Genomic DNA, 19,343 nt, shown 5'->3' with positions numbered 1-19,343 from the left:
TTACAACACTGAAATGATTATTTTTGTAAATGATTTACTTGACTTTTAATTATCTTTCCTTATTTTGTTGATTTGTTTGTTTGTTTGAGAATCCTTGCTTTGTGTAGCCCAGGCTACCCTTGACTCTGTACCCTCCTGCCTCATCCTTCCAAGTGCTGGGATTATAAGCATGTACAAACATGACTAGCACTTAATTTCTTTTTAGATTTATTTTATTTTTAATCTTGTGTGTGTGTCTGTGTTTATGTGTGTTTGTGTGAGTGTGGGTGTTGGTTCCCCTGTAGCAAGAGTTTCTGGCAGTTGTGAGCCCCCATTCACGGGTGCTGGGAATTGAGGTTAGGTCCTCTAGAAGAGTGATGCATACTCTTAACCACTGAGCCTTCTCTCCAGCCCTGTAACTGCTCGTTATGAAGTGGATTTGATGATGCCCTCCCTTCACGCTGAAGTTCCTGTTTAAGAGAGAAAGGATTTGTGTACATCACAGTGGGGGAAGTCACAGCTGGTCACGTGGCACCTGCAGTCGGGAAGCAGACTGTGACCAGTACTTGAGGCAGCTGGTTACGTGGCACCTGCAGTCGGGAAGCAGACTGTGACCAGTGCTGTTGCTCAGCCTGCTCTCTCCTTGTTAGTGAGTCCAGGACCGCAACCATTGAAGGATGCCTCCCAGAGTTGGGTCTTCCCATCTCAGTTAACCTAATCTAGATAATCCCTTACAGGCACACCCAGAGGCTAACCTAATCTAAATAACCCTTACAGGTGTGCCCAGAAGTGTGTCTCCTAGGTGACTTTAGATCCTGTCAAGTTGACAGTATTAACCATCACGCTCATTTTTTTTTTTAATCTAGCTATCTTTTTAAAACATGTGAAAAGCCAGGTTTTGTGACTTAGGCCTGTGGTCCTTACCAGTAACAAAGCTAAGGCAGAAGAATCATCATGCGCTTGGACTAGGCACTGTGATTTCAATGTGTGGGGCTTGTGATCTATGGCAAGTAACACTGTTTAAGTACTTAGAAATACTCTTCTCTTCCCATCCTCATCTATAGCTCTGTGGTTGAGGGTTTCAGCTTCTTAGGCCTAACAATAAAATTCAGAGTCATTTTAAAATTATTACTCTTTGTTCATATTCTGTACCCAATCAAGTGGCAAGTATTGTCAATTTTTCTTTCAATCTGACAGATTTTTTACTCTTTTGAACTGTTAACACTTTACATAATCACTGTCTCTTCCCTGCATTATTTTTATTAGCTTATCTCATCCCCTCTCACTTTCTCACCACCTGATCTTCATAAAGATCTGTCAAAACAGGCCAGAAACCTCCTCAGAATAAAAATCAGAAATCTTTGTGATCTCAAGTGTGGTGACTGTAATCTCAGCATTGAAAAGGTTAAGGCCAAAGAATTTTGAAATCAAGAGTAGCCTGCCCTACATAATAAGTTCTAAGTCAACCTTGGCTATGTAACAAAACCCTGTCAAAAAAAGGGAAAAAGGAAAAAAGAAATAAAAAGAAAAAACATCAAACCCTTTAGTGGTTACAGGTAAGAACCTGTAACATCCAGCCATATATACCATCACTCTAGACTTGACTTGAGCTTATTTAGCTTTAGACACACTGGACAGTGTGCGTGTACCTACAGATACTTAGTGAGTAACTAAAATGTTCTAGGCACTAGAAATACAAGTTTGAGTCTATCTATCCCTTCCTGCAGATTACAAGAAGACAGACAATTAAAAATGAATACAGAAAATGTGAAGTGGCGATAAAGCAGAGTGATCATTTGTTAGTGTTATATGTCAGGAGTGTAAGAAGCCATCTGGTTTACCGCCTGTGGCTTAGTGGGAACGAGGATGCAGTCCGCAGGGACTCCATTGAACATCCTCTCACTGTCATTCAGTATTGGCATTGTTTCTGTTTGTGCTACTTTATTACTATAAATCAAACCCTGCCCTTTTTATCATGCTTTATTTATTCTACTTGAATCTACTTTGCCCAGGACTTCCGAAATTACCAGTATACTTTGCCGGTTGTTCAAGGTTTGGTGGTTGATATGGAAGTTCGGAAAACAAGCATCAAAATCCCCAGCAACAGATACAATGAGGTAAGACTTTACCACCAGGGACACTTTTTATAATTGAAAATGCTAATAAAAATAAGAAGTGCGTGATTACATGTAAATTCTATCTTCAGCTGATAGTAAACTCAGTTTATATTAGTACTTGTCTTGGTTCGTTTATATAAAATTTCCTCATACAAAGGTATAGTGATAAATAACAGACTTTCATGTCATTTTATTTTTCAATATTGTGACAGACTTGCATTTTATTAAAAAGTATAAAGTTAGCTATAGCATGTCTATAAAATTTGTAGTAGTATGGTTTTTTTCCCCTTTTTCCCTCATACACTAAATGCTTGGTGTTCTTTTTTTTATAATGAAAATAGATTTCTTTTTTCTACATATGTTTTGATTTTGGTTCCTCTCCCCCAACTTCTTCCAGATCCTTCCTGACTCCCCGCTCACTCAAATCATATCCTTTCTCTCTCATTAGAATGCAAACAGGAATCAAAAAAATAATAATAATAAAGTAATATAATAGCATAAAATAAAAACAAACTGGAATAGGAGGAAGCAACAGACTACCAGGGAAAAAATACAGGAAACACAGACACAGAGACATACATAGTCACACAGAGCGAAATCCCAGAAAAACACAAAACTGGGAATCATGATCTGTATGCAGAAGAGCCACAAGGGGAAAAATAATGAAGTAACGCCAAGTAAAGCATGATGAGACAAGGAACCTCCAAAACGCCATCGAGTTTGTTTTGTGCTGGCCGTCTGCTGCTGGGCGTCGGGGTCTGTCCTAAAGGGTGGTTGGTTTATTTATCCAGAAAAGTAATTTTTTCTTTGCTAGCAGTTATCAGTTGGAGATAGCTTCTGGATTAGGGATAGGAGCTTGTGTCCACCTCCCCTCTCAGGACTAGGACCCCATCTGGCTTAGACCCATGCAGTACACATGCTGCCGCATTCTCTGTGGGTTCATATGTATATCCATCCTGCTGTGCTAGAAAGCCTTGTTTCCCTTGTGGTCTCCATCCCCACTGGCTCTTAAAATATTTTCTTTTTCTTTTCTTTTTTCTCAAGACAGGGTTTCTCTGTGTAACAGCCTTGGCTGTCCTAGAACTCACTCTGTAGCCCAGACTGGCCTCGAACTCACAGAGATCCTCCTGCCTCTGCCTCCCAAATTGCTGGGATTAAAGGCGTGCGCCACCACTGCCCAGCAATGATTGTATTTATTTTATGTATATGAGTGTTCTATCTGCATGTATACCTTTATTCCAGAAGAGGGCTTCAGATTCCATTATAGATGGTTGTGCACCACCATGTGGTTGCTGGGAATTGAACTCAGGACCTATTAACTGCTGAGCCATCTTACCAGCTTAAAATATTTTCATTTCCTCTTCATAGGATTCCCTGAGCCCTGAGGGGAGGAATTTGACAGAGAGATCCCATTTAGGACTGAGTGTCCCAAGAGCTCTCACTCCCTGTACTGGGTTCCATTGAGGGACCTCTGTTTTTGTTCCCATCTACTGCAGAAGGAAGCTTCTCTGATGATGGCTGAGCAGTGCACTCATCTATGAATATAGACAGCGTTATGAGTCATTTTGTTGCTAAATTCTTTTAGCAAAACGGTAGTGTTTGGATTTCCCCTAAGTTCCTGGCCCATCTGGCCTCAGGTTCTTGACCACCTAAGCAGTGTTGAACATGGGCTCTGTCCCATGGAGTGGCCTGACGTCGGATCGGACACTGGTTGATGACTGCCACAGACATTGTGCCAGCACTGCACTGGCGTATCTCTCGGGCAGCTCACCATTGTGGATCAGGGTTTATGGCTGGCTTGATGTTTACCTTTCTCCTGTGGTGTCATTCTTAGGACCATGAACACTAGTCAGGGGGGTGAAGACTCCGGGTAGGCACCAGCTCGATTTCTCCATGTTCGTCAGGTTGTTTAGGCATTGTCTTCAGCAATAGGGCCTTACCACCCATTCGTAGTGAGCAACCGATAACCTTGGCAATAACCTGGGCTGTTTGGGAGTGTCCCTGGGTCCCCTTTGGCCAACAGCTTGATTAGCTGTAACTCATTCCTAGAATTGGAGGTTTCATTTAGTGATGAGAGATGTCTCGTTGGGCATATACACTGTCACAGCCTACCTTTTTTTACTGGGTGTTGGGATCCAGACTCGGGTTCTCAGGCTTGTACAGCAAGCCGTTTCGTTACCACTGAGCCCTGTCTCTGCCCTGTGCATCTCCTTTCTTAGCCTCACCTACCCTTGATCTGCTTTTGCTTCGCTGCTCTTCCATAGCCTGCTTCCTTATTGACATACACTCACCTCACTCTTGACTTGCCTAAGCCTACTTACTTTTCAAGTGTCAGTTTAAGGGTATTTTCTCTAATGGATTTTAATTCCTGGTGGGGATGTCCCTGCGAACAGTGCAGCCACAGAAGAATGATCCACAAACATCAAAAAGGAAATGCAATTCCACAACTTAGTAGTTGCTGGTTCAAACTTCTAGTCTGACCCTGAGCAGTTTATTGTAAGCATTTTTTATTAAGATGTACTTATTATGTATACAGTGTTCTGTCTGCATGTATGCCTGCAGGCCAGGGGAGGGCACCAGATCTCACTGTAGATAGTTGTGAGCCACCATGTGGTTGCTGGAAATTGAACTCAGGACTTCCGGAAGAGCAGCCAATGCTCTTAACCTCTGAGCCATCTCTCCAGCCCTATTGAAGCATATTTAAGTTCAGTACAGTTTGGAAAAAAGCTTACCTCTTTGAGACATAGTCTCACTTTGTAAGCCCCAGCTGGCTTAGAACTTGCTGTATAGACCAGTCTGGCCTGAGACTCATAAAGATCCACCTTCCTTTGCATGTACTACCATGAACAGCACATTTCTAGAATTCTGTACACATTATTGATAATCCTATATTTGTTGTACCATGGTCAATGTCTATTTTTTTCTGAGACTTTTAGTCCTATTTATACTGGGATCAGAAGTGAACTGCCTCATTCGTAGTAGGTGTCCAAGAAATGTGTTGAGTAAAACATGAAGCTGGCCAGAGAGATGCCCAGTGGAAACAAGCACTAGTCATGCCTGACTACTCGAGTCCAATCCCTGGAACCGACATTTTAAATAAAAGACATGGCTGTGAAGCGTTTATCTAACACTTTATCATTAAAAAATCAGGAGTCAGATATCAGGGTAGGAACCTAGAAGATCAGAGAAGCAGGGGAGCAGCCGCCAGTAACTTCCTACCTCTTCTGTTCCTTCCTCCAAAAGGGCTAAGATTCTCTCTCAGCCCCACTTTACTACTTCCTGTCTCCTATCTGTCCACAGTCCCCCAAACCTCTGTGGTTAATTTTGGTCAGCTAGAGGCTAGCTCTGACCTCTGACTCCAAGCAAGCTTTATTTTTAGAATGAAATCAAAATATCACATGGCTGGGCATGGTGGCACATTTTTAATCCTAGCACTCTGAGACAGAGGCAAGTGAATCTCTGAATTTGAGGCAAGCCTGGCCTACATAGAGAGTTCCATGCTAGCCAGGACTACATAGTGAGGCCTTGTAACAAAAATAGAACATGGAATTATCCAATGTTTCTTATTTTTTACTGGTTTGAGTACCCAGCAAAAACAGCACTTTGCATGTAGAAAACGTTTATAAGTTATCATTAGATAAATAAAAAAAGACAGATATTATGGATAATGAATGATGCTTACACATTCAAAATAACTGAAATAGAAGAGAGACAGAACAGCGTGGGGATTCAAATCTGTAATCCCAGCACTCAGGAAGAGTAGACAGGAGTATCAGGAGTTCAAGGTCATCCTCTATTACATGCTACATGGAAACTGAAGTGGGGTGTCTCCCCATGGAAGACCATAAACTGCATAGTGAAGAGACTAAAGCAGACTAATAGGTTAGTGGGAAGTAAAGTTGTGCTGTATTGGCTTGTCCAAGACCGTCAAAACCCAGCTGAAGAAACTTGAAATTTAATGTGTGTGTGATTAGCATGCATATGGAGATCAACTTTGAGGAGTTAGTTCTTCCCTTCTGCCTTGGTCTCCAGGGAAGAAACGCAGGTCAACAGGCTGTGTGTCAAGCCCTTGGATGTACTTATATACCAGGCAGTTTAAGAAAACGTGTGAGTGCTTAATAAAATGAGTATGGAATGTTCATTTTGTACATGAGGGAACTGGGGCACAGAGAACTTGTTCTCATATCCAGCAAGTAGTTGAGCTACAGCCAAACCCAAGCAGATCCTGTATGTTTGTTAAGGTCAGAAGAATGCGGCCAGAGAGATGGCTTGTGGTTAAGAGCACTGCTGCTCTGGCAGAGGACATGGGTTGAGTTTCCAGCACCCATGTCAGAGACCCACAAACGCAGATTTGCTGAAATGCAAGAAGACAAAGACTTGCATCAGACAGCTGCAGGAACTGCCCTGCCTTACAGGCGTCAACAGCTGGAAATGCGTAGTTCTGTCTAGTGGTAATGGTAGTGTTCTCTATACTCCAATCTAGTTGATCATCCTTTATTTCTGGTCATAACGGAGTAACAGAGATTGGTTGTTAGTGGGTTGATCTCATTTGGAGATAGGGTCCATGTTCAACAATAACAAAGTTTAGATGAAATAATTAGGGAAGTCATACTCCCACGTGACTTAATATCATGAAGAGAAATATAGCTACAGATGCGTATAGAGGGAAGATAATAGAGATGTGGATGGGGAAAGAGCTGTTTTTAAGGAACAGATCTTCTGACGGCCCCTGGTGACTTCCAGGACTGTGAGATAATCTACTTCTGTAGCCTGGACTACATGAGATCCTGTCTCAAAAGAAAAGATGACATGCTCATGGGTAAAGTTGACAGATGATGGCATGACCTAACACTTGAAAACTAAAAAGATTGCTAAGAAAAAGACTCCACAGATGAAAACTGCGTTTATAGACTCAAAGACTTAATAATGTTGGTAAGTTTCCCCCGGTTGAATTGTGGTTTTAACATAATCCCATTCAAAATACCAACAGATTTTTGTTTTTTGTTTGTTGGTTTGTTTGTTTGCTTGTTTTTTAGATATTGATATTCTAAAACTCATGTGGGAATGTAAAGAACCAGGAATAGGATGGGTGGCGTTGGTGGTAGATGCCTTTAGTCCCAGCACGTGGGAGGCAGAGGCAGGCAGATCTCTGTGAGTTCAAGGCCAGCCAGGGCTACACAGAGAAACCCTGTCTGGGGGAAAAAGGAACCAGGAATAACCAGAAGAACTTTGAGAGGGAGCATAATCCAAGGACTTACAGCCCCCTGACTTACTTTAATTTTTTTGACAGGGTTTTGCTATGTGGCCCTGGCTGGCCTGGAACGTGGCTGTGTAGACCACAGTGGCCTCGTGTTTGCAGCTACGCTTGTGTCTCTGCCTTGTGAATGCTGGGTTACAGGCGTATGCCACACACTCAACTGCCGTCATTGCTTTAAACAAACATACAAAAAGATGCTGAAACAGAATAGAGAGAGAAAAATAGATCCTCACATATAGTCAGTTGATATTCCATAAAGATGCAAGACAGTTCATTAGGACAGAATAATCTTTTAAACAAAACTGGTAATTTTACAGTTGTGCATTCAATTTTTTTTTTTTTTTTAAAAACTGGCTATAACCTTTTACCTCAATACCATATACAAAAATGAACTTAAAATGGTCCATAGACTTTAAAAGGTTAAAACTAAAGCTTAAATTTAAAAAATCTTTGTAAGGAGTATGCAAAAGCAGGAGGTTGACAGGCTGGTTGTGGTGACTCATGACTAATCCTAGCACTTGGGAGTCTGAGGCAGGAGAACTTTTGAGGCCAGTCTGAGCTACATATTAAGGTTCAGGCCAACCTGAGCTAAAGAATAAGACCCTACCCACTCCTCAAGCCCATCAACACCTGAGCCAGGTGGGAGAGCTGGCCTTGTGGTCATAAGAATGGGAGAGCTGGTCCAGCTCTAAGGGCCAGTGACTTGAAGCCCAGTACGCGGTGCGCAGTGTTTTATGGGGTCTGGTCTTGGACCAGCCCCTGGTGCCCACTTTTGCCCCCCACCTTACCAGGTGGGCCACATGCACTGAGTGTCACTTTGCTGCAGTTCATTCCTTTCCAATAAAAGTTTCTGTGACTTAGAAAAAAACCAAAAAGAATGGGAGAGCTGGCCCTGACCCCTACCAGCTTCAACACTTGGGAGAGCAGACCCTGCACCTCTCCCGGGCAGCACAATGGAGCCAGCCCTGTTGGCACAGGTGTGGGTGAGCCAGGTCTGAAGTAGTGAGAAAGGAAGAGCTGTCCCCACTACTCGTCAGTCGTGTGGTGGTGTGGGAGGGGGAGAGATGCCCTCTTACCCCTCCCCCCTTACCACCTGCAGCACTCAGGAAAGTGAGCTCTGCCCCTCACCTGGGCAGCACAGCAGAGCTGTCAGTGGTTGGAGGTGAGGGTGACCCAGCCCCATGTGAGCAAGGGAGAGCCGTCCCCATTATTCATCTGACATGTGGCAGCTTGGGCAGAGGAAAATCGCCCTCCTCTCCACCCCACCCCCACCCATCAACACCTGAGACAGGTGGAGGAGCTGGCCCTGGGGTCATAAGAGAGGGAGGGCTGTCCCTGCCCCTCAGCTGGCCCTGGGGTCATAAGAGAGGGAGGGCTGTCCCTGCCCCTCGCCAGCTGCAGCACTCGGGAGAGTGGGCCCCTGTACCTCACCTGGGCAACACAGTAGAGCTGGCCCTGATGGTGTAAGGGTGAGAGAGCCAACCTTGAGGGCATAAAAGCAAGAGAATTGGCCCCACCCCTCACTCATTGCTACAAGAGGTGGATTAGCCTGGGCAATGCTGGAGAGCTCACCTTGGTGGTGAGGAAAGGGGAGAACTGGCAGGTGGACCAACCCTGCAGCTGCCCTGGCCCAGAACCAGGGTTATGACTTGACCCGCCCTAACATGCACCCCAACTATGATCTGCTGGAGCAAGTGAAGGGACCTGACCTGCAGACCCAAAGCCACAGGCACAACATAGGACAACAACAGGATATCCAAGAAGAGCCCCAGTGAGGGCCCAGCATCAATAGTGTAGTAGAAACCAGAGGCCTCAAACCAGACCAATGACTCTTTGCAATGAACACTTGAAGTGACGATATATGGACAAAGGGTTTGCTGTGACTCACTGTGTCACACTGCAGCTTCCGTAGTGAGATTTTTAATTTTTTCCCACTCCCACGTTTTTTCTCTTAAATTTTGTTTAATTGGGGGGTGGTCCAGGGGCAGAGGGTGGATGTGAAGGGATGGGTAAATGAATGGGATTGAGGAGATATAGGGTGTAAAAGACACATAGAATAAATAAAAAGAAAGGGGGGAAACCCAATGAGACCCTGTCTCAAAAAAGAAAAGGCAAGCTGGGATCAAAGTTTTGGTAACTTTTGCTCAAAAGTAAAAAGAGAGAAAAAGAGAAATGAATCAGATACTTATATAGTCCCCCATCTTGAGTAATTTAGACTGAACAAGGTAAGCTGAATGGCCTCTTGAGATTCTTTCCCACTCTGACTTTAAAATAAGAATTTTGGGTTATTTCAGTTATTTCATATTCTTCAGGGAAGTGTGAAATTACAAAATCATAATTTCAGAAGTTCTTTGTATCACTAGTGAGAACATATGGCCCCGGAACCTGAGGAATGTTTTGTTTTCTGGTCTTCAAGGAATGCATTCCTTTCAGGGAAGGAGGAGTTGATAGTTCTGTTCTGGAAGAAATGGAATGAGTTAGTCCAAGGCATTGTAGAGAATAGTGCAGACGAGGACAGCAGTAGTTCCTGATGACTGACAGGCTCTGCCTAGTTTATGCCGCATGTTAGTATAACCATAAGCCTTGTATTAATAAGGGTTCTCTAAAGAACAGAACCGATATACATATATTGGAAGCAGATTTACTGGATTGGCTCATGTGATGGGGGTGTGTAGTCCGACAGTGACTATCCATCCATATGCTGAGTGGCTGAGAACCCGGCAGCTTCTCAGTCTATGAAGCCCGATGCTCCAGCAGTCCCAGCATGGCGCTGGAAGGTCTGAAAGGTTCCAGGAGTTGCTACTCTTCAATCCAGGTTTGAAAGACAAAGAAACTAGATTTTAATATTAATAGCTTGGCAGCAGTTGGGTAACAGGACAGGCATGTTCACCAACAAGAAAAAGAAGGTAGACAGGCCAAAAAGACTGATTTTCCCACTGACAGCTTCATTTATTTATTTATTGTTTTTATTATCCTTATCGTTATTTCAGTTCCCAGAACTGAGAGGGAGAAATAGGTATGGACTTCTACCAATAAGCAAGAAGCTACCTGCAGTTGGAGCCCTCTGGCAGCGAGGAGAAAACCAGTTTTCCCCAGTGCAGTCTCACTGGGCGTATCCTCCACACTTGAAGGCAAACCCAGTGCCTAGGAGTAGTTAACCAACACAGCATGAACTCAGTGGTGTTTTATAGACTTTTGGTTTCATTTTGGGTTTTTTGGCATTTTTTTGTCTTACTGATAATTGCTTATTTTTATTTTCATTTTTGTGGGGGGGGTTGTTTGTTTCTTTGTTTTTTAAAGAGAAAAAAATTGAGTAGGATGGGGAGGATCTGGGAAAAGTTGAGAGAAAGGAAAAATGCAAGCAAAATATATTGAATGAAAAAATTTTTAATAAAAAAAGTGAAAAGGGAAACAAAACCAAAAAGGATTCCCCAAGAACGAGCCCCATGCTCTCCTTCTGGTGTCTGCCACAGGGAACCGCTGCTGAGCTCTGTGTACCAGAAGAGCATCGTCTTCTCCCTGTTTGTGCATGCCAGTCATCAAGAATGGCCGGTGGTTCTCAAACACTGGTGGAAGCCAACCTGTGCCATGCCCTGCCTCTCAGAGCTCAGTGTGGCTGCCACTTTTAGTCTTCTGACCTCTGATCTCTTTGTTTTTATTCCACTTGATTCCAATTGTCACAAGATGCCCTAGACTCCTGTGGCATCCCTCAGCTCACAAATTAATTATATGTAAGTATGTCCCCTTTCTTACCTTGGAGAACACAAGGGCTCAGTTCTTATAGCCTTAAAATCTTTTGAAACAAATACTTCAAGTGCTTATGTTTGGTGCTGTTCTAAGTACTGATTCATGCAGCTCATACCTATGAGAAAGTTAATGAAGTTCGTACTTTGGCAATTCATACATACATATAATACGTTCTAGTTACTCTCAGCTCACCTGCCCTCTCTTGTCTCCCTCCCATTCCATCACCCCCCACTCCCTCCTGCAAGTCCTTTCCATGTTCACAGCTTTCTGCTTTGTTTTGTAACTCATTAAGTTTAACTAGGGCCGTTTGTGTGGCCCTAGGTACAGAACTATCTAGTGGTGTTTGTGTTTGAGGCCAAGTCTCATGTACCCCAGCTTGACCTCAAACTCAATATGTAGCCAAGGCTGTCCTTGACCTCCTGATTCTCCTGCTCTACCTTCTGGGTACTGTGAGTGTAACCAGGTGCCATGCCCAGCTACGTTTTAACTTTTTTTTGTTTATTTTTGAGAATTTCATATGTGAGTGCTGTATCTACATCATTTCTCTCCTCTCTCCCTTTCCTTTCTCCAATCCTCCTATGTCTTCCCCCACTCCTCAGATTCCTGGCCTCTACTTCTTTAGTTACTATTTTTGCACATACATAATGCATATGGCTTTATAAATATAACCTGCTGGGTTCACTTAGTGTTGCTCATATGTATATGTCTTTGGAACAGACTGCATGGGATTGAATCACCTGTTGGGCTCATCCTTGGAGCCAGATGATCTCCCTCTCGGCAGCCATTTTAATTGCCTGTAGTTTTTGTTCTAGGGCTGAGGCCATCTGATATTTCCCCTATATGTATTGACATATCATCTGGTGGTCTCATTTATCAGGTCCTGTTGTCTTTATCAGGTCATAATGTTGAGGTTTCATGGGTGCCGCTTCCCTAGATCGAAGACAGTATTTTACAGCAGGGCGTCATCATCCTCTGACTCTTACAATTCTGCCACCCCTCTTCTGAGCGGTCCCCTGTGCCTCGGGTGTGGAGTTTATGTTGTAGATGTATCAATTGGTGTTGGGCACCCCACAGTCATTGTTCTCTGCATTTTTGACCGGTTCTGCTGCTGCAAAAAGAAGATTCTTTGGATGAGGGGTGAGCGCTATCTATACTTGTCTGTGAGCGCGAGGATAGTATGCAGTAGGGACTGGGGAAGGGGCACGGTAGAATCTCTGTAGGTTCATGAGCGTCACTGCCATAGGTAATGGGCCAGGTTTACCGTGTCAGACAGGAATTCCTTTCTACTGAGTGGGTCTGAAGTCCAGTTAGGCATCTGTTGGTACCACTACTGCACCTTTCAGAATGCCTTGCAGTGCCTTCTGGTCATTGTTGCAGTTCGCAGATGTTACAGCTGGTAGGCATTATTGATTGCTTTTCTCCATTGGCAGCTTTCATAGTTGTTTCTGATACTAGGAGAGCTATTCCTTAGTAAGGCATCTTCCAGGTCGGTTCCAACTCGATTCCTCCAAGACCTCTGCCCAAAGTGTGTGGTGACTTCAGCAATAGGGTCTTACCTTTGATTTTAGTAGGCACTCAAGGATCATGGGAATAGTTTATATTGTTTGGGGGCCTCTTGGTCTCCCCTGACCTCCACTCAAAAGGAGGTTCCTCCGACTTTTGTTTGTTTGTTTTGTTTTGTTTTTTGTTTTTTCAAGACAGGGTTTCTCTGTGTAAAAGCCCTGGCTGTCCTGGAACTCATTCTGTAGTCCAGGCTGGCCTCAAACTCAGAGATCCACCTGCCTCTGCCTCCCGAGTGCTGGGATTAAAGGCGTGTGCTACCACCTCCTGTCGAGGTTCCTCATTCTTGGCACTGGGGTTTTTGTTAGTCTGTGGCTTTTGAAGGAGCACTGTCACCCCAAGTGGTGTAACTTCATTGGGGGGGGGGATTCTTTACATATATGTAATTGTAAGTAAACATAAAACAATAGGATTCCCCTTGGCGTTTTCAGACATCCTTAGAATTATTTACCCTCCCTCCATCTTCCTCTGTGTCCTCCATCCACTCTCCAGGCAGGTCCCCCACACCCCCCTCCACTCTCCAGGCAGGTCCCCACACCCTCCACTCCAGGCAGGTCCCCCACACCCCCCTCCACTCTCCAGGCAGGTCCCCACACCCTCCACTCCAGGCAGGTCCCCCACACCCCCCTCCACTCTCCAGGCAGGTCCCCACACCCTCCACTCCAGGCAGGTCCCTCACCTCCTCCACTCTCCAGGCTGGTCCCTCACACCCTCCACTCTCCAGGCAGGTCCCTCACCTTCTCCACTCTCCAAGCAGGTCCCTCACACCCTCCACTCTCCAGGCAGGTCCATCACCTCCTCCTCCACTCTCCAGGCAGGTCCCTCACCCCCTCCTCCACTCTCCAGGCAGGTCCCCCACCCCCTCCTCCACTCTCCAGGCAGGTCCCTCACCCCCTCCTCCACTCTCCAGGCAGGTCCCCCACCCCCTCCTCCACTCTCCAGGCAGGTCCCTCACACCCCCCTCCACTCTCCAGGCAGGTCCCCCACACACCCCTCCACTCTCCAGGCAGGTCCCTCAAACCCCCCTCCACTCTCCAGGCAGGTCCCCCACACCCTCCACTCTCCAGGCAGGTCCCTCACACCCCCCTCCACTCTCCAGGCAGGTCCCTCACACCCCCCTCCACTCTTCAGGCAGGTCCCTCACACCCCCCTCCACTCTCCAGGCAGGTCCCTCACACCCTCCACTCTCCAGGCAGGTCCCTCACACCCTCCTCCACTCTCCAGGCAGGTCCCTCACACCCTCCTCCACTCTCCAGGCAGGCCCCTCACACCCTCCACCCTCCAGGCAGGTCCCTCACCTCCTCCACTCTCCAGGCAGGTCCCTCACCTCCTCCTCCACTCTCCAGGCAGGTCCCTCACACCCTCCACTCCAGGCAGGTCCCTCACACCCTCCACTCCAGGCAGGTCCTCACACCCCCCTCCACTCTCCAGACAGGTCCTCACACCCTCCTCCACTCTCCAGGCAGGCCCCTCACACCCTCCTCCACTCTCCAGGCAGGTCCCTCACACCCCCTTCCACTCTCCAGGCAGGCCCCTCACACCCTCCTCCACTCTCCAGGCAGGTCCCTCACACCCTCCTCCACTCTCCAGGCAGGTCCCTCACACCCTCCTCCACTCTCCAGGCAGGCCCCTCACACCCTCCACTCCAGGCAGGTCCCCCACACTCCTGGTTTTCCCTTCAGAAAGCCTGTAGAGCTCCTCCTGCTCCATGGCCTTTTTCACTTTCCTGGTCACTTTTCTGCTGCTGTGATAAACGCCATGACCAAGGCAACTCCTAGAAGGAAAGGTTTACTTTGAGCTTACTCCAGGATAAGAGTTCCATCACCATCATGGCTAGGAAGCTGGCAGCAAGCACCAGGCTTGTTGGCAGAAACAGAGCTGAGAGTTTCCACTTCGAACAGCAACCAGGAAACAAAGAGCAAACAGAAAGATGAAGCCTGTCTGCCCCCAGTGACACACCTCTTCCATCAAGGCCACACCTCCCAATCCTACCCACAGTGCCACAAACTGGGGACCAGATATTCAAATGTCCAAGACTATGGGGACATCTCATTCGAAACACCGCACCTGGTATCTGATTATTCTAGGTTATGTACTTAACGTCTAAAGGCCTGGAACTAAGCCAAACAAATAAGAGAACCTGTGTGAGTCTTTGTCCCAGAAAAAGAAAGAAAGAGAAAGTGTGTGTGAGGGAGTGGTAGCTTTCTTGCATGTAAGAAGCGGATTTGGGTATAGTTAGGAAGCTATGGGTATTAGGAAACTATTGGGTATAGCAAGACAGAAAAGCAACCATATGATTCTAAGTGGAAGACAAGATAAAGTGGGACATCAGAGCTGGCCTTGGAATATTATATGGGACTAATCGGATTGATTAAGATTATATGAAATCCAGGCATGTCTAGAAAAAAAATGTAATCAGGAGATTACTATGGAAAAAGTACATACATTACTGTGGAGAAAGATAGAAGATAAATAGAATTTGAATTGATGGAGGGTAGAAATAACTAAGAGAGTCAAGTATTTACATCATCAGGTGGTAAGCCTAAGTGTACTTCATGGTTAGTAAAAATCTATCTGGGAAAATCTCCTTTTGCAAATGAACATAATTTTAAAGGGAAATAAAATATGCCAATTCTGCTCTAAAGGAATTTAAGTTTACCATGTTGGACTTGAAACGAGCACCAGATAAATCAAGGAAATGATTTCCTTCAGTGCCAGATAATTTATTCAGTGTTTGAATTGGACATGTTTCTTAGTTTGCGTAGTGTAGACACAATTAGAAACCACTTTAGCTTAATGCTTTGGAGGAAATGATGGATGTGACATTCTTTAAATTGCTACATGCAATCATCTCCCTTTCACGTGATAGAAATGTAAATTGCAAATGACAAATTAGTCTCTCAGTTGACTCTGGCTAAGCATAAGCCTACTGATTCACATTGCTTGCCTTCAAATGTAGAACCTCAACAAAATGAAAAGTGGAGCCTCTGGTCCAGCAAAGGCCTTTGCTGCCAAGACTAAGCAGCTGCATTCGATCCCCTGGGACCCACAGGGTAAAAGGAGAGAACCAAGTCCACCAAGTTGTCCTCTGACTGGCACACACATTCACACACAGAGACATACATACACACACACACACACACACACACACACACACACACGCACGCACGCACGCACGCACGCACGCGCGCGCGCACACACACTCACTAAATAAATAAACTTAATTTAAATTTTTAAAGATAATTAGGGGCTAGAGAGATGGCTCATGCTGCACCCTTCACAGCCCCCAGGGATGGACCTGACTGGGGTGGCAGGGGAATGAAGAACGGAAACACACAAAAGCTGGATCAGGCCGTCCGGGCTCTTGGATAAGAAACTTCACCACCCTGGAAGCTGAGACTGTTCATTGTCTACAGTCAGACTGGGAGGTGGGGTTACTGCATCCAGAGAAACAGATGCAGGGTTTATGGTATCCAGCAGGATCAAGCTGGATCTCAGTAGGCACAGCTTTGTGGACATTTTCTGCACACTCACCATTCACACTTGGGCCAGAAGGGTAGTCTGCTATTTCCCTGAGGCTAGCCTGGGGAAGACTTTGCCATTTTTCCATTAGTCTGAGGCTTTGGAATCCTTGATGTGGCCCTGCCTGTATGAAAAGCACGCATTCACTCAGGACCTCACATACTCAGGGCTTCCTCCATTTCCCACAGACTTAGCAGTTAAGAACACTTGCTGCTCTCATAGAGGACCTGGGTTTGGTTCCCAGCACCTACATGGTGACTCAAAACCATCTGTAATTCAAGTTCCTGATGCCCTCCTCTGACCTCTTCATCCACCAGGCATGCAGAAAGTGTGCATACATACATGCAGGTAATATGCTTATACACATGAAAAAAATAATAGAAAAAATAAGCCTTTGAAAGGGCTGGAGAGATGACTTAGCAATTAAGAACACTTGCTGCTTTTGCAGAGGACCCGAGTTCAATTCCCAGCCACCCATAAGTTGGCCTCTAAAAGCACCTTCCCTCTCACACAGACAGACACACAGACAATGCAGACACACACCTACACATAATTAAAATTTTAAAATTAGAATATAAAATTAACCTTTGAGGGCTTCCTAAAATGTTTTCCTAGCATATGAGATCAGAGTTCAGTCCCCAGCAGCACGTAAAGCAGGCATGGTAGTATACATCTGTAATCCCAGTGCTCAGAAGGTGAAGCAGGAAGATTAGAAATTTAAGATCAGGCTGGAGAGATGGCCCAGAGGTTAAGAGCATTGGCTGCTCTTCCAGAGGTCCTGAGTTCAATTCCCAGCAACCACATGGTGGCTCACAACCACCTGTAATGAGATCTGGTGCCCTCTTCTGGCATGCAGGCATATAGAACACTGTATACATAAGTAAATGTTTAAAAAAATTAAAATAAAAAAAAGTTTAAGATCATCTGGCTGCATACCAATTTGAAGCCAGCAAATACCCACTTTTCAAAAGTTACAAACAAAGCTGTGAGATAATGGTGAGTTAAAGTTGTATTATCCCTACAATAAACTTGATTGGGGAGGTAGAGATTTATACTGTGAAAACTATGAAAGAAACGGAAGAATCCCTAGATATGTGGCATGACCTCCGTGTGCCTGGATCCAGAACCTCAATACTGACAAGGTCATCACAACTCAGCGTACTCTCCAGATTTCGTAGAACCCTCAAATTCTCACAGCCTTTCTGTGAGAAATGAAAAAGCCAATACTTGACATTCAGTGACCATTAGAGTCTTAAATAGCAACTCAGAAATAATTTTAGAAAAGGAGAATAAAGTTGGAATAAAGCTTTAAAACATATTACAAGGCTACAGTACAATGTTGTGCTGGCATAGAATAGAATTTAGGATTGAGAAACAAATGCTTACATTTGTGGCCAATTGGTTTAAACAGGGGTGTTGTGGGCACTAAATGGCAAGAGAAATATTTCAACAAATGGCACTAGAAGAGCTGAATTTCCACACATAAAAGAATGAGATTATAACCGGGTGGTGGTGGCAACACCTTTAATCCCAGCACTTGGGAGGCAGAGGCAGGTGGATCTCTGTGAGTTCGAGGCCAGCCTGAGCTACAGAGTGAGTTCTAGGACAGTCAGGATTGTTAAACAGAGAAACCCTGTCTCAAAAAAAAAACAAAAACAGAAACAAAAAAAAAAAATGAGTTTGTACCCAGCCTCTCTCAAACTCTGTAAAAAACCAACTCAAATGGACGGGCAAGCACTGGTTTGAAACCTCTCTCCACACTGGAGGTAATAGTTATTATATAAGTCTCGTTTCACCTCAAGCTAAGAGCATCAGGAAAATAAGTTTTCAATTCCCACACTTGTTGAGTTGTTGATGAAACCTGGAAGCTTTGAACACTCCAAGAATAAATGGTCTTTTGGTTTTGCAAAATAATCACAGCATTTTTTGTAAACTGCCCGAGTCCAGTTCCAGGGGCTTCAGGTCTCAAAGAGGAGGTGTGGAGGGGAGTTGGGGAGAAAAGGAGACTGCCGTCATCTGAGGGGGAATCAGAGCGCCCCCCCCCGCCCGTTTGTTAGAAATAGGCCCCACCTTATATACTCTGTGATTGCATTCTAGTTTAACCACAGGCAATAGTGAAAGCAGTCTTAGGGATCCTGGCGTGAAAGCAGCCATCAGCTCCATTACAGCATTTTTCTTGAAGCAAAAAACAGTAAGTTTAGCAACAATCTAAGTGCCTATTGTCCTCTAAGGTTCAGTAACCCCACCTGCGTGGTCTCCGCCTTTATGGTTAGGAGGTGTCAGGTCTGAGTCCTGAGAAACAGACCCCTGAGAGCGATTTTCTTTCTTCAAGGGGCGTGAAGCAATGTTTGTACCCGTTAGCACAACAAACTGAGCTCTTTCCTGGCTGCATCCTTTTGTGCCTTTGTCTTAGAATGTGGGCTTGCTCCCCTCCTAAGCTCCCCAAAGGGAAGGTGCCGATGTCTTAATCTTTTTCCATTATGCCATACCATTCTGATTCCTTCAGTGTATGCTTCTGTATGTAGCAGAGGGGGATCAAACCAGTCTAACTTCTTAACAGAATCTGCTCCCCATTGGGCAGACCGGATCTTGCATTTTATCTGTAAGCCACTAATCCTAGGCACCATTCCATACTTATTAACTGAACTCTTGCCCTAAATGGCCTCAGACTCTGCTCTGGCTCTGGGCCCATTATATCTCTCAATTGTGTGTTGTTCATCCGTGGGACCAGGTATGCCTAGTTAATAAATCTTAACTTCTCTATTCTTGGTGTAATGGGTTGGGAATACAATGGGGAGTCCTGTGTGGGGAGTAGGCAGAGTTATGCTATATAGTCCCACGGTGGCGGGAATTTTTTCCAAAGAATTATTTTGTTTAAAGAGACTGCCATTGTATACATTGTCATTCCTCACCAAAGCCCACACAAAATACCCAAAGGAAGAGGCATAAAGAGACTCCCATAACACCAGTGAGAATCATAAAAATGAAGGTGAAAAGGTGGCGAAGAGTTGTGATTCGCAATGTCAAATGCTGGAACTTTGTCACCCCTTATATCTTCATCCTTCTCTTCTGTCTGTTACCTGACTCTCACGCTCACTCGTTTGTACATCTTGTATATCTTATGCCTCTCCTGCTGACTCACCTTACTGACATAGGGTAGA

The 19,343-nt window shown here is 45.0% G+C and overlaps 1 protein-coding gene across 9 annotated transcripts in view; it reads left to right on the top strand.

Moving 5' to 3' along the window:
* Zfyve9 (zinc finger FYVE-type containing 9) overlaps window positions 1–19,343 on the top strand; it is a 144,073-nt gene that overhangs the window by 106,767 nt on the left and 17,963 nt on the right. For all 9 annotated transcript variants that reach the window (XM_076564713.1, XM_076564707.1, XM_076564711.1 and 6 more), the window contains one exon: window positions 1,992–2,096. In XM_076564713.1, the coding sequence (XP_076420828.1) occupies window positions 1,992–2,096 (105 nt within the window). The remainder of the gene's footprint in view (window positions 1–1,991; window positions 2,097–19,343) is intronic.

Source organism: Peromyscus maniculatus, chromosome 2 (assembly GCF_049852395.1).
Source record: "Peromyscus maniculatus bairdii isolate BWxNUB_F1_BW_parent chromosome 2, HU_Pman_BW_mat_3.1, whole genome shotgun sequence".
NCBI lineage: Eukaryota > Metazoa > Chordata > Mammalia > Rodentia > Cricetidae > Peromyscus > Peromyscus maniculatus.
The sequence above is the reverse complement of the archived record's forward strand: the minus strand, read 5'-3'. Positions and strand labels throughout refer to the sequence as shown.